The sequence below is a fragment of the Anarhichas minor genome, unplaced genomic scaffold (assembly GCF_050575085.1).
Source record: "Anarhichas minor isolate MPS153535 unplaced genomic scaffold, ASM5057508v1 ptg000024l, whole genome shotgun sequence".
In the NCBI taxonomy this organism is placed as follows: Eukaryota; Metazoa; Chordata; class Actinopteri; order Perciformes; family Anarhichadidae; genus Anarhichas; species Anarhichas minor.
Window position 1 is genome coordinate 9,614,765 of NW_027466470.1, and position 12,996 is coordinate 9,627,760.

Sequence of the window (12,996 nt, forward strand, 5' to 3'; positions counted from 1 at the left end):
GCACCATCACCAAAGTTGCATCCAAAATGTTTCATTCACTTCTCCCTATATAATAAACACTGTAGTTAATTCATTCATTTCCTATTTATTTGGTAGGCACGAATACAACATACGTGCAGAATCGCACAACAATTTTCCAATGCAATGTATCACGGCATTTATAGCTATCCTGCTTATTTCCAATGCCGGTCCCTATAAGGGTCCTGAACTCTGTATTGAACAGTCTAACAAATGTAACACAATACATTGTGGGATTTTATTAAAAAGCAGGGTACATGCTATTGACACTACTTTTTTTTTACTCCACAGAATTTTTACTGGTAATCCCTCAGTGGTGAATTCACAGAGGGATTACCCGGCTTTTGCGGCCGCTAAATCTGCACAAATAAGACAATGAAATGCAATGAAATGAATAAAATGCACCCATAACTTAGCTGCCAAACAAATAGTGACTCGGCTCTCCTGTGCTATTTGCACACATTTAAATTACATAGTATGCGTACATTTGGTGCAATATTATCCCCATTATATGCAAATGAGCCTCAAAAAACAGTCCAATTCACAAAGATCAGCGCTATATAAATAAAATGTATTATTATTATTATTATTATTATTATTATTAATAGCCACACGCAGTTACAGTGACATTTTTGGCATCTTCAGGAAGTTGGTGGTAACTGAAGCACATTTATGAGGGGTGTCACACCAAGACTTTGCAGTGATAATGGCAGCATTGAATGATATTATCTATTTTGTCATCCGCTTCAAATCATGCCATCTTCTTCTTCATTCTTAAGGTGTGCATTTGAAAACACCATCATCACTGGCAGACAGTTTCTCTCTGACACAATAAATTCCTTGCCTGAAGTTTTGTGGAATGCCTCTGCACTTCACGGTCTGAACATTTTGTATAATAATTTTCGACATCGTTCTGCCTACTGTGTAGTTAGCGCAAAGCCAACATTTATACTTTGCCATATGAATCATTTTTAATCAGACGCCAAAAATAGCCCCCAGCTGCAAAACTTTATGGGCCTATTTGCGCTGTAATTCATTCTTTGAAAATTTGCACGTCCGATTTCACACACGCAATAGAAAGGGGGGGGGGGCATTTTTGCGCCAAATGTATGAACCTTGAGTTGAGTCTGTTTTGTCAACTGATGTTTCTAAGGTCAAAAATGACCAACGAATCTAGTTGAAGTGCGGTCACATTGGAAAAGTGAGCAGCTTTAGTTGTTAGAGTGCTCTTGATGCAAATCACAAAGGAAATGGAGAAGCTACTAACAGCTACAGTATGAAGCTAATTGCTGGTGGTAGAGAGACAGCAAAAGCTAAATAATAATTAATAAATCTTTGATAAAAAAACATTTTACTTTCTCTTTGTGAAGTTTAATTGTTTTTCCAAAATTGTAGTTTGACTGATGTCCACTGGTGCACTTACTATATTATTTCCTGTAAATGCAAAATGTTAAAGTACATTAACTTCATGCAGGTACACTAGCTGCTGCTGCAGCAATTGGTTTAGCATATTACAGTATATACATGTAGTATCTAGTGGTTTTGTTACACTGTGCTATTCTTTACAGAAAAAAGAAACAAGTAGACAAAAAATCATCAGCAAGTGCTAAAATTCAACAACTGTCATTTTAAAGGGTATAATTGGGTCTTTAGATTACTTTTTACAAGGCAGTGGATCCTGCTGAACCATCTCAACATGACGTTTTTTCCACAGTCTGTGGATATGTATGTATTAATAGTCTTTAATTTTAGACCAGACAGTCAAAAATCCAAGGTCCTCTTATGTTGAGACCTGTGGGATTTCTGAGGGAACAAGTGCAGATAAATACTGAGTCATATGACCTTGCAGTGGGTTACAGACAAACGGCAAGAACTCCAAGTTGATGTGGCAGTTGGCAGAGTGTCCATGATCTATTTCTGTGTGTTTGCTATTTCGAATGCACTTTTCCATTTCTCACTTGAGAGACTGCACAGCTGAGCACAGTTACAGAACCTCCAGGCTACAAGAAGAAACGCATGGATGTCTTTTTTTCCAGTCTACTTACAGAGAGAAACATTTTGAATTATAGAAATATGTGTTTAACGGAATAGTTGGGAAATACTTTTATTTGCTTTTTTGCCTGAAAACGAGGTAAAAAGATTGTCACCACTCTCATGTTTGTATGCTTAATATGAAGCCGGTTAGCTGAGCATAAAGACAGTAAACAGAAGCAGCTACGTTGGCTCAGTCCAAATGCACAATATCCACCTACCTGCACCTGTAAAGCTCACTAATCAACACTCTACATCTTGTTTGTTAAATCTGTACAAAAACCGACGTGTAAAAAGACAAGCTGTGGTTTTATGGGAGGATTATTTCTCGCCAGGGTGTTTGATTCACCCTGTTTCTGGTCTTTATGTCAAGTCAAGCTGAATGTCTTCCATCTGTAGTTTCATATTGAACAGACAGAGATTATTGATCTTCCCATCTAACTCTCAGTAGGAAATGTCAAACTATTCCTTTGACATCCACTTAATTAAACTGATGATCGATAAATCCTTTTGGGTCATATGGTATAAAGGTTGGAGAGTAAAATCTATGTAACCTAAACGAAACCAACAAGCTGTAAATCAGTAATATGTCACTCAACACATCATAAAACAATGTTTACACCAGCACCGCTGCCATCGGGGCTCCTGCTTAAAGCTTCTGCAACACTCGTACACAGAAGTATTTTTGCCTTTTCCTCTCATCGTTACATACAGAATCATTATGAAACCAAATTCTCCTCTGCTTTGCTAAACTATCAATGGCAGGAAATGAAATGCTCAACAGACACATAGGTCACTTCATCATATCTGATATGTCTTTAGCTTGGCCTACTTTGCTGTTTATGCTCACTGGTTGCTGGACTGACCTCTGGTGAACCAGGCCAGATGGTGGATGCAATGTTGTGCCAGACATGCAAGGAAAGGATGATAAATGAAGAGGTGGGCAGTTATTAAAGATAATTCACAAGGAGACGCGAGCAAAGAACTGGCAGTCGCTAAGCAGGTGGGGGCTCGGTGTTGGTGTTACAGCCTTGTACCCCGCTGCATCACCAACGCATCATGTATGAAGACCCCCCTCTCAGGGGTTTTCATTATGTTAATCCAAATGTACCCAGACAACCAGAATCACTTCTCTTAAACATGAAAAATCAACCTGGTAGTCTTAATTTCATACATATATTGATCTGGGAAGTGTAAAGGCATCATGTACGTTTCGTACACAGTGTTTGAATGAATTAAAGCACAAATAACCACAGGGGGTCTGTGCTCATTTTCTTCCCCAAGCAGAGTCATTATCTTGAAAACAAGGATGCTAATAAGACAGAGGAGCGTCCCTCTCTGCAGCACACATGCTGCTAATTAGTCCCTTCTTACATGCACGCTGTGATAACGACCTGCCAGTGACTGGACACTCCTCTCATATTTTACACACACACACACACACACACACACTTTCTCTGTTTCTCTGCTACCTGTGGTGCCAGCTCTCCGTTGGTGATGATTTTAGCGATCAGGCTCCACTTTCTGTTGCTGGTGGCGTTGTGGATCATCTTCTTCCTCAGCAGCTCGCCCACGGACATGTACTGGAAGCCATAGCGCTCGGCAATCTTCAGGCTTTGTGTTCCCTTGCCGCTGCCGGGGCCACCTAGGCACAGAGGAAGAGCTGTTGATGTTTTGGGAGAGAGTTTGTCATCTGTGTGAAAATGTATCTGTGTGAGTGTGAAACACTGTGTGTGTGGGTTTTAGCGTGGGCGTTAGCGTGGGCGCATGTGTGTATTTGTGAGAGAAACCCAGACTATGTGAGAGTTTGTGTGTGTGTGTGTGTGTGTGTGTGTGTGCATGGCTCTGCTTGTGTTTGCATATTTGTGACTACATGTGTCTCTCTGCGTGATTGTGTGTTGCTGCCTGTGTGTGTTTTGCGTGGGAGAAGGGCATGTGGGGGTGGATGAGAGAAACAGGTATGTGTGAACCTCCTACATTTGCTACCAAATCGTTTTCTCTACAATCTCTATATTTCAACAGGAACAAGGATGTTCAGAGGAGCGACAACAGGAGAGGATAGCTCTCAGCTTGATGCTGGATAGTTTGGTAAAACATAATTATGAATATATGCCCTTTTCTTAACATTTTAGTGCAACCAAATTGTACACATAAAATTATATTAATATCTCTAAAAGTAAAAAAAACAACACATAAAATTGATATTTTGGAATTAAGTTGCCCATCTAGTCATTTGCGATAGTATCTTATAGATACAAGAAAGACATACTATACGAGCTGTCAGTTTGTGAAAGGCCTGTAAAAGCTGCTTTTACTGTGTTTCATTCCAGGATTTTTAGAAATGCCGCTGTTACAACAGAAATGTCAACTGCTCCAGAATTGCTCCTGGTTAAAAGTCAGGCCGGTGTGAAGTGAAATAAGTCTAAGAACAAAGCTGTGTGATTAACTTATTTCATCGTGGTCTCACTGTCAGAAACGTTTTTGTTGGGATGAGGAGAAGAGTGTGCAAATCGGTGAGCGCAAATATATTGTTTATTTTAGACGGCCATGTTACAGTGAAGTTATTGTAATGTGTCCTTAAACTGAATCTTAAGTAATGCTCATAATTGTGTAAAAAGAGAGAAAAAAAGTGTCTGGGTTCATCTTATAGTTGGGGTTTATAATCATAGACATTTTGACGTGCACAGGTGCAACTTATAACGTTATAGCTTATTTCAGTTTTAAGTAATATTTCAGCCAATAAATGTATATCAAAACTTTTCTCAGTTTTTTGATTCTTTGTTCCCAGTGGAGGCATGCGAGAAAAACCACGTGTCCTTGAAGAATTGAAGGTAACACGGGGTGAGTAACTGATATACAAACGGTCATTTTGGGGGTGATGTAAGTAAGCATTGTGAGCCGTTGCACATGATATTGACTGTACCTGATTTTTTCTTCTATGATCATGTTGTCTTATGAAAGAGGCCCATAAAGTTAACAAATTATTGTTGTGACGTTGTGTATTAGAAAAGATAAAGTGAACGTTTTGCAGGAGAGAGAAGGGGTGGGAGGATCAGAGAGATACTCTAGTATGTATTCAGCAAATATGAACTTTGACCTTACATCTGAGTATTTCGTAATGTTCGACCCAGCCTCCTCCTGACCACACGTGTCTTTGTCAGTCCGTCTCTATCCCTGCAAACCTGACTGACATAGCATTTGCCATGATCCTCCACAGAGATGACAGCTGCTGCCATCCTGTTTTCCTTTTGAAACAGGGCACAATGTGCTCACGGAGACGAGATAGGAGCTGGCTTTGTGCTGCGAGGACAAATAACCATCAACCACACCACAGAGAGAGCGAACATCCCGGGTACACGCCAAAAATCAAAACATACTGCGGCAGAAGGGCTGTCAGGACGTTTTTAAAAGCTTTTAACAGACATCGAAGTAACTTAAATAAACTATTTTAAAGAGGGTTTATAAATAGCAGCCTTTTTTTCAGTCCAGCTCAACCTGTGTCATTACTTCATTGTGCAGCTGCCGTGCTTAATTCATAAGAATAATTAATCTATTTAACAGGTTAATGCCGACCCATCAAGGAAATTAGATTAGGAGAGCGTGAGTGTCTGCAGTCAGCGACATGCAACGAGATCTATCCCGCTGATACCAACAGAGAGAGGCGGGGCTACTTTTTAAAATACCAGGAAAAACACACAATTAGTGCACACACACACACACACTCACACGCACACACACTCCCCGACTAGATTCCCATCCAGGACATTTATTTTTAGATCATCAACAAGGCAAATATAAACTTTGTATATTTATTGAGCCTTTTATATAAATGGATAAAGCTTTCACCAGAAGCATTAAAGAGACACTGGTTAGAGTGTCCATCTGTTTACACATGAAAGGATCTTTACTGACTTGTCTTATCTTATGGAAAACATGAGTCAGCAGGAATCCACATGAGCAACTTCAAATCTATAACATCAGATGAGGAAACATTTTTGCCTCAAAACTTCCTCACGCTTGCACTGTGTAAGGTCACAGATGTTTCTAGCTTTAATGTCTGTGGTTCGGTCGGGTGCACAGGTCCTTTACCGATGACGAGGATGACTTTGGGTCGCGGTCTGGATGGATCAAACACCTCGTACTCGTCTATGAGCTCCGCCGTCTCCGACAGGTCTGAGTCGCTCTCGATGGAAAACTGGCTGATGGGAGGGAGGCGGTCATACCGTCTGTAGGGGAAATTGGGACTGTCGGGCATCACTGTAACACACACACACACAGAGGTATAGATGAGAAACAATTTGTCTGCTTTTGTCTGGAGTATTGATGATTTTTTTTCAAAAGCCTGAAGTTTACTATCAAAATATCTTAATTATCATAATCATGTTGCGTCAGTCACTTTAAAGTTGCACTTTTCACATTATTTCATACGCTGCAAATCACATTTCAGCACAAAAAAAACAAAAACAAGTCATGTCTGTGTTAACAATCAAACAGTAAATTTGAGCTGAAACCATCTTAGTGTGATAAAGTCAATGCTCTATTCAGGTTGGTAATTATACAGCTGTCTCTGGTGATGAAGGCATTGATTGTAACACATTTAACAAATAAATCGTCACTGCATGCTATTACGCAGGAGCAGAGCTGCTTTTATTTACATGCAGAACCAATATCATCTCTTTACACTGTACTATAAGGGAGAGAATGGTATTGATCATGCATTTTCACTCATGACAATACATGTCTCAGGGATGGAAATCGATTTTTTTTTTTTATTTAAGGGAACAGAGATGCTCTTTCAATGTTGCGAATAGAAATGTATGCTCCCTGCCTGAATCCAAAGGCTTACTTTTGTCCTTTTAACATTTCTTACACACTAAAACGTCAATCAGGCCGAGATTGGAACAATTTAGGAGGCGAGCGCAGCTTCCCCTTCCAGCAAATGTTTTGAAACATGGTAGATTTGAGCTTCAGCTTTTAGCTAAGAGGGGAATTGTGGGACACAGGAATCTCTATCCCTGATTAGGTTGCAGTTCCCAGCAGCTAAACACTGCAGCTGGCATCTTTCAGGCATCTAATTGGGCGAAATCAGAATTTCTCAAAGCAGTCCGCCCTCAACTCTTCTTCTCTTTGAAGTTGTTTAAAACAAATACCTGTTCACGTCTGCATTATTGCTGTGAGTGACGTGCCTGTAAGCTTAAAGATGCAAAACATTTTTTTTTTAACCACACCAACGTGACTTTATTCTATCATGGTAGTTACTGTGCTGTGCTCATTGCCGTCACGCTCTCACCCATTAAACAAAGAAGTTTGAATATACAGTAGACCTAACTACAGTAGAAAGGTGCACTCAGTTGAGTATCTCTGCCAGGTGTGTCTGCATCAACCACTGCTGTAATGTTTGATTAAATGCACACAACCCAATATTGGTTAAACCCCCTTCTAGACTGCAAGTGTATCAGACGTGTTTTTCACTCGCACGTCTCACACAACAGATACACTCTCATTTGAATCAACGTCTGCAGCGGCTCTGCTTCGTCTCACGGGCGTAACCGTGACTTTAAATGTTTATTTAGGCTTCAAGTCAATTCTTTCCAACAATACACCTGTAAATGTAAGGTCGATGCCCAATAAAAAGGCACAAAATAACTATGTCTCTTGCTGCAGAGCAGCAGCTGAGCGGCGGCAATGCAGTCAGCAGTGTGTGTACGGGTAGTTCGGTGAGCTGATAGCCAAACATACCGTCCAAAACAATAAAAATTAGCAAACTGGTTTCCCCCACTGTGTCTCACTTGTGGCCGCTACCGGTCAAGGGCTGGTTAAGACTAGTAAGTTAGGAGTCAGCAGTCAATCAATGGCAGTATCAAACAGGAAATTAAAGCTGTTTTGAGAAAGTGTGAGTCACTGCACTGCAACCATGAGAGGTCCTTGAGCATGTGAGTACCCAAAAATTGTATGCAGTTTGGTGCAGCAGTTTGCGAGATCAGCCGTAGACAGACCAGAGGCGCACACACACACACACACACACACACACACACACACACACACACACACACACACACACACACACACACACACACACACACACACACACACACACACACACACACACACACACACACACACACACCTCCTGGCGGAGATAATAAAACAGTGCAAACAGAAAATGTCATAATCATATGAGAGCCATAGTCAACTTTACTCTGCAAATTCAAAATAGGTTTTGCATCTTGCTGCATTGGTAGGTCAACAGCTCAAATAAGTGATGAATGGGGAGTTGTTTGGTATACCCTCTCATGTGAATGGTTAACTACGGAACACACGTTCAACTTTCTTTTACTGCACTGTAACAGGCTCCCACAGTGGAGGCAGCACAGGCATGTTGAAGGCAGAGATCTGCACACTTGATTCTGTTTTTGAACATGTCAGTTTGACAGGTTTGGGAGCAGCAGCAGTGGTTGCTTTTAAACTTTTTATTACGTTGTGTTTGTGGGCGCTCTGGTGTCTCAACAAATACTTCCTGCACTTTTTGGAAACTAAATCTATCCGAGAGTATCGATGCACACAGCTGCACTTTGTGCTGTAGCTGCAGAAAAACAAGTTTCCTGTCTCATAACAATCTAAAAGTTGTTGCTGTTTCCAAGAGTTGCACAACACTTTTAACAATGTTTCTACAATGGGGCGAATGAAATGTTAACACCCATCCTGTTTAAACAGGGAGCCAGTTGTGATTGTGCAGGAGAGGAAGATGTTCTGCTGCCAGCATCTGGGAAAGAAGTCAAAAGATAAATATGGCTTCTAACAGCTTTTTCTCTGTGTGTTGGGGTTGCAACTAATGATTGTGTTCATTTTTGATGAATCTGTGGAATTATTTCATAATTTATTCTTTCATAGGGCTGTCACCATATCAGATTTTCACTACACGATTATCGCGGCCAAAATAATTTGTGAAAAAAATGTTGTTACAATATCTATAGAAAGTTTGAAAAAAAAAATTGCCATCAGTTCAAATTATCTTTAACTTTGTTCATCGCGCATCTGGTGTCTTTTTTGGCAAATTAATTACGAGTGTAGGGAGACGGAGAGAGAGCCTCTAACAATAACTGTATAAAAGCGTGATTTAAGAAGCGCTGGATTGTTTACACAATATTAGGTGTTAATAGTATGTGTTACAATATCATTATTAAGTGTATTATTAACGTGTTATCAATATTTCCTTTTTTTTTTTAGATATTACGGTTATCGTCACTATGGGTATATCGCGACACCCCTGACATAAAAATTGACGTAAAATAGTTTTTAAAATGACCCATCATAAATTTCTAGAGCCTGATATGACGCCATAAAATGCCTTTTGTTGGTACAGTTCCCAAAGATATTACATTTTCTATCATATGAAATAGACTAAAGCAGGAAATCTTCACATTTAACGAGTGTCTGCTTTTTTGCTTGAAACACAATTTAAACGATTATTTGGTTATCAGAATTGTTGCAGGTGAATCGACTAATCGATGAATTCCCTAATGGTCTCAGCTCTAAAGTGCTTCAGTGTACTTTACATTCACCATTCTGCTCACCATTTCTGAAGAGGGACCTGCGTGATTGGCTGCCGTTGAGAGGAGGAAGAGACTTCTTCTCCTGGCCCACAAAGGTATCCCACCGCACCTTGTCTGGTCCTCCGAGTTCCCTGGCTTTCTTCAGACAGCACTCCAAGTAGTCGATGGGGTCGTCGGGCCGGTAATACATCAAGCCTGTCAGCAGGCTCTGGAAAAAAACATTGGAGGGAGAAATTTACGAGATGTTTGTTCTGGCATCTCTCTACATCTGTGTTATAATGTGTTGTTTCTCTGACAGCGTGGCGGCAGTGATTAGCCCGCCTTTTAATGAGGAGAAGTTTTGAAGTGCAGATCTGGTTGCCTTGGCTTGGCTCGGCTCCATCGGGGGAACAAAACATCTCATTTTGTCAGAAGCCCATGAAATTGGATTCAGGTCATCAGGCTCCTGTGTTTATTTGCCAGGCTGATATTGTCGAGGAGGAAAGCCAACCACTGCGATGACTGTGAGAACGAACTCCGTGCCAGAACACAAGTCAAGTGTGTGTTTGTGTGATATTTGCCCCCTCGACCCTGAATGTTTTAAAACAATACCTTCCTCTGGGACTTCCTCATCTCCACCCTCCCCACTGACAACTCCCACCACCAGCAGCAGCAGCAGCAGCAGCAGCATGAAAACACAATTAAAGCTTCTCCCAACTGAAAACAATTGGATGCGCTTATTTAGCTGATAATGATGACATGTTCATGTGAGAAGCAATAAAATCACAGTGCAGTTATGATGATGATGAAGATAATGTGTCACTTCACTGCTCAGTGTCATTTTAACTGGCTGTAAATAAACAAGCAGTGATTGCTTGCATACATTAGCCGCACTACACTTAGGATTGAGTCAAATTAAGTGAATGAGCTAATTTACTATCCCCTCAGGGAAATAAGTGGTACTTATATTTGTATATGCTTAATTGAGAGTATGTGCTGTCTGTCTTCATCTTAATGGGACTTTTTACCTTTTATTGTATAATAATCCTGTAGAGATTTCAGTATAGTTCAGAGGTACCTTCTCATACTTTGTAGTATTTTCGTTTCTGTCAACCACGAATGTCTCGCTATTATTCTTTTTACAAATGTCATATTCTTTGCTGCAATAACTGAATTTTCCTTCAAAAATGTATTATGTATTACTTTTAATGTTCTTTTCAGCTTGAATTTCCATGATAAAGGAATGCAGTCTCCAGCTGAAATTATTTATTTCAAATTACGCAAAGGAGGAGAGGACTGTCTATTTTGGTTTAATTGCAGTTTGTGTACGATTATTACTATAAAAACACACTGAAGCAGTTTTTTAAAGTCAGCAGCGTTTCTCTCCTCGTTTAAACCTCCATCAGCCAGAACACGATGTTTTACATATCAGAAAGAGATCTTTACCGTCACTCTGACTCTGGCATCGATAAGTAACACGAATCTTTGTGCTGAAATCTCAGCGTCAAATCTGCACGTATCGTCTCATCGCCACAAAGCTCACGCCATCTCTCACCTCAAATAGTTGAGGTATCTCCCGCCGTGCGAGATACTCCTTGGCATCGTTGGTATTCATGTCCAGTCGGATTTCCTCTGAAATCACAACTTGTCCGGAGCTTTGTTTTTGCTTCTTCAGATGTCTCAGCGCCTCAAGGTATTCTCTGGTTAACAACTGGGCTCCAGACGGTTTACCATCAGCGCATTTTTGCCTCGTGAGTGGACTTTACAACTGGATTCCTGCAGGCGATGCCACCGCGCCACCCTCCTCTTCGGTGATGCGGATGCGTGGCTCGTCCGTCCTCCCTCCCACAGCGCTCTGCTTCCAGCGTACACCATGTACAACGTGGCTTGACGTTGGCACAGAGGTTGCGCGCTGTGCCAATTAACGCGCGCACCGCCTCCACAAGGCGTATTTCACACACTCCGCTTGGAAACTTGTGGGCGATATTGATACAGAAACGCACAGGACAGTCATTGGATAAACACTTATAGAATATGAATGGAGTTATGATCCTATGGGTGCTTTTAAGGGGGTGATTGGGAATAAAAAAAAATACATTTTTGGTTTTCTTTATCAGAAAACAACAAGGGCAGAGTTCAAGCTAAACCAGTTTGACGAAAATCTAAACACAAGGGCAACTGAATTTGTGTTTCCGGAGCTTTCAGACACAACACATGGTCATCCTTCTTTATATATATTTTGCTCATTATTTCTTTTGTCAAGCTACTGTTTCCTAGATCAACAATTAATCTTCAAGCTCAACACTTTGACACCATTATAAGAGTCACATAGTAAAACAAATGAGACTTAAATCACGTTATCACAACTTGTTCAATGAAACAATGAAACCATTCAGTGCAGATAAATATAGCTGGATGTATGCTTGGCCCAAAGTTCAATTCCACTGGATCAGGGCTTTTTTTAGGCAACACAAGAATAGGCACATTGATTGGCCGGTTTGTCACATAGGATTTGATCCTTATAGCCACTAATCCTCTTGACGACAGCTGACTTTACTGTACGTCTCCTTTTTTTTGGTTATATCAGAGACTAATTTTAGATTAGGTCAGTGACATCTGTGGATTAAAAAGTGAGGATCAATCCATCCAAATAACATTTCAGGCAGAGAATCTGTAACTGCTGCAGGACAAAACACCCTGACAGAAAAATGCTAATTTATGGATTGAAAATAGAATAATTATTGGAATTATGCAACCCAGAACTGTTTTGTTGGAGAGCTATCCTCGCTTTTTCATTTCCTAATGTGATGCATTTGGAGAAGGCCATTATTATAAGCGCTCTACAGGTAGAGAGAGAGAGTGACGCTGCAGGTCAAAAAGCAGCAGCAGTAAGAGAAGCCTGGAGGATTAAAGTGGTTGGACGACCTGTAAAGGCACTCTGCGGTGTGTCAAAACTGAATTTGTTGCTGCTTTTCAAACAGACCTTCTACTTGCTGCATTGTAATGTTACATTAGAATTGCATGAAGGACATGTTTTTTCATGGCTTCATCTTGTACTGCAGGGCTCTCAAACACATAAGCTCCTTCAGCTGTAACATGACATTTGACATCTGCTGCCTGTGATGTACATGCCACTTCTCATTAGGAGGGCCCTTAACCAATTAACTGGAGAGGGCATGTGAATAGAAAACTGTCAGCATCACTCAATGGGTTCTGCTTTTTAAGCCAAATAATGATTGGCTGAATTAGACATGCAGTCATTTGTGTACTGTAACCCCTTCAGTGTGTTACTTAAAAATGAATTGCCACCAAAGCTACTAAAAGAAACCACAACTCCAAACAAGATTTATTATAATACCACAAGGAAACATACAGAAAAAGCCATCATGTGCCCATTAAATGGTAGTCACAAGGT

The 12,996-nt window shown here is 40.5% G+C and overlaps 1 protein-coding gene across 1 annotated transcript in view; it reads right to left on the reverse strand.

Annotated features, from left to right (window-relative positions):
- ak5 (adenylate kinase 5) overlaps window positions 1-11,241 on the reverse strand; it is a 52,669-nt gene extending 41,428 nt beyond the window's left edge. Inside the window, exons 1-4 of the mRNA XM_076097291.1 lie at window positions 11,137-11,241; window positions 9,624-9,810; window positions 6,139-6,306; window positions 3,522-3,694 (exon numbers count right to left, since the gene is read on the reverse strand). Of these exons, the coding sequence (XP_075953406.1) occupies window positions 3,522-3,694; window positions 6,139-6,306; window positions 9,624-9,810; window positions 11,137-11,196 (588 nt within the window). The 5' untranslated portion in view covers window positions 11,197-11,241. The remainder of the gene's footprint in view (window positions 1-3,521; window positions 3,695-6,138; window positions 6,307-9,623; window positions 9,811-11,136) is intronic.
- Window positions 11,242-12,996: the final 1,755 nt, after the last annotated feature.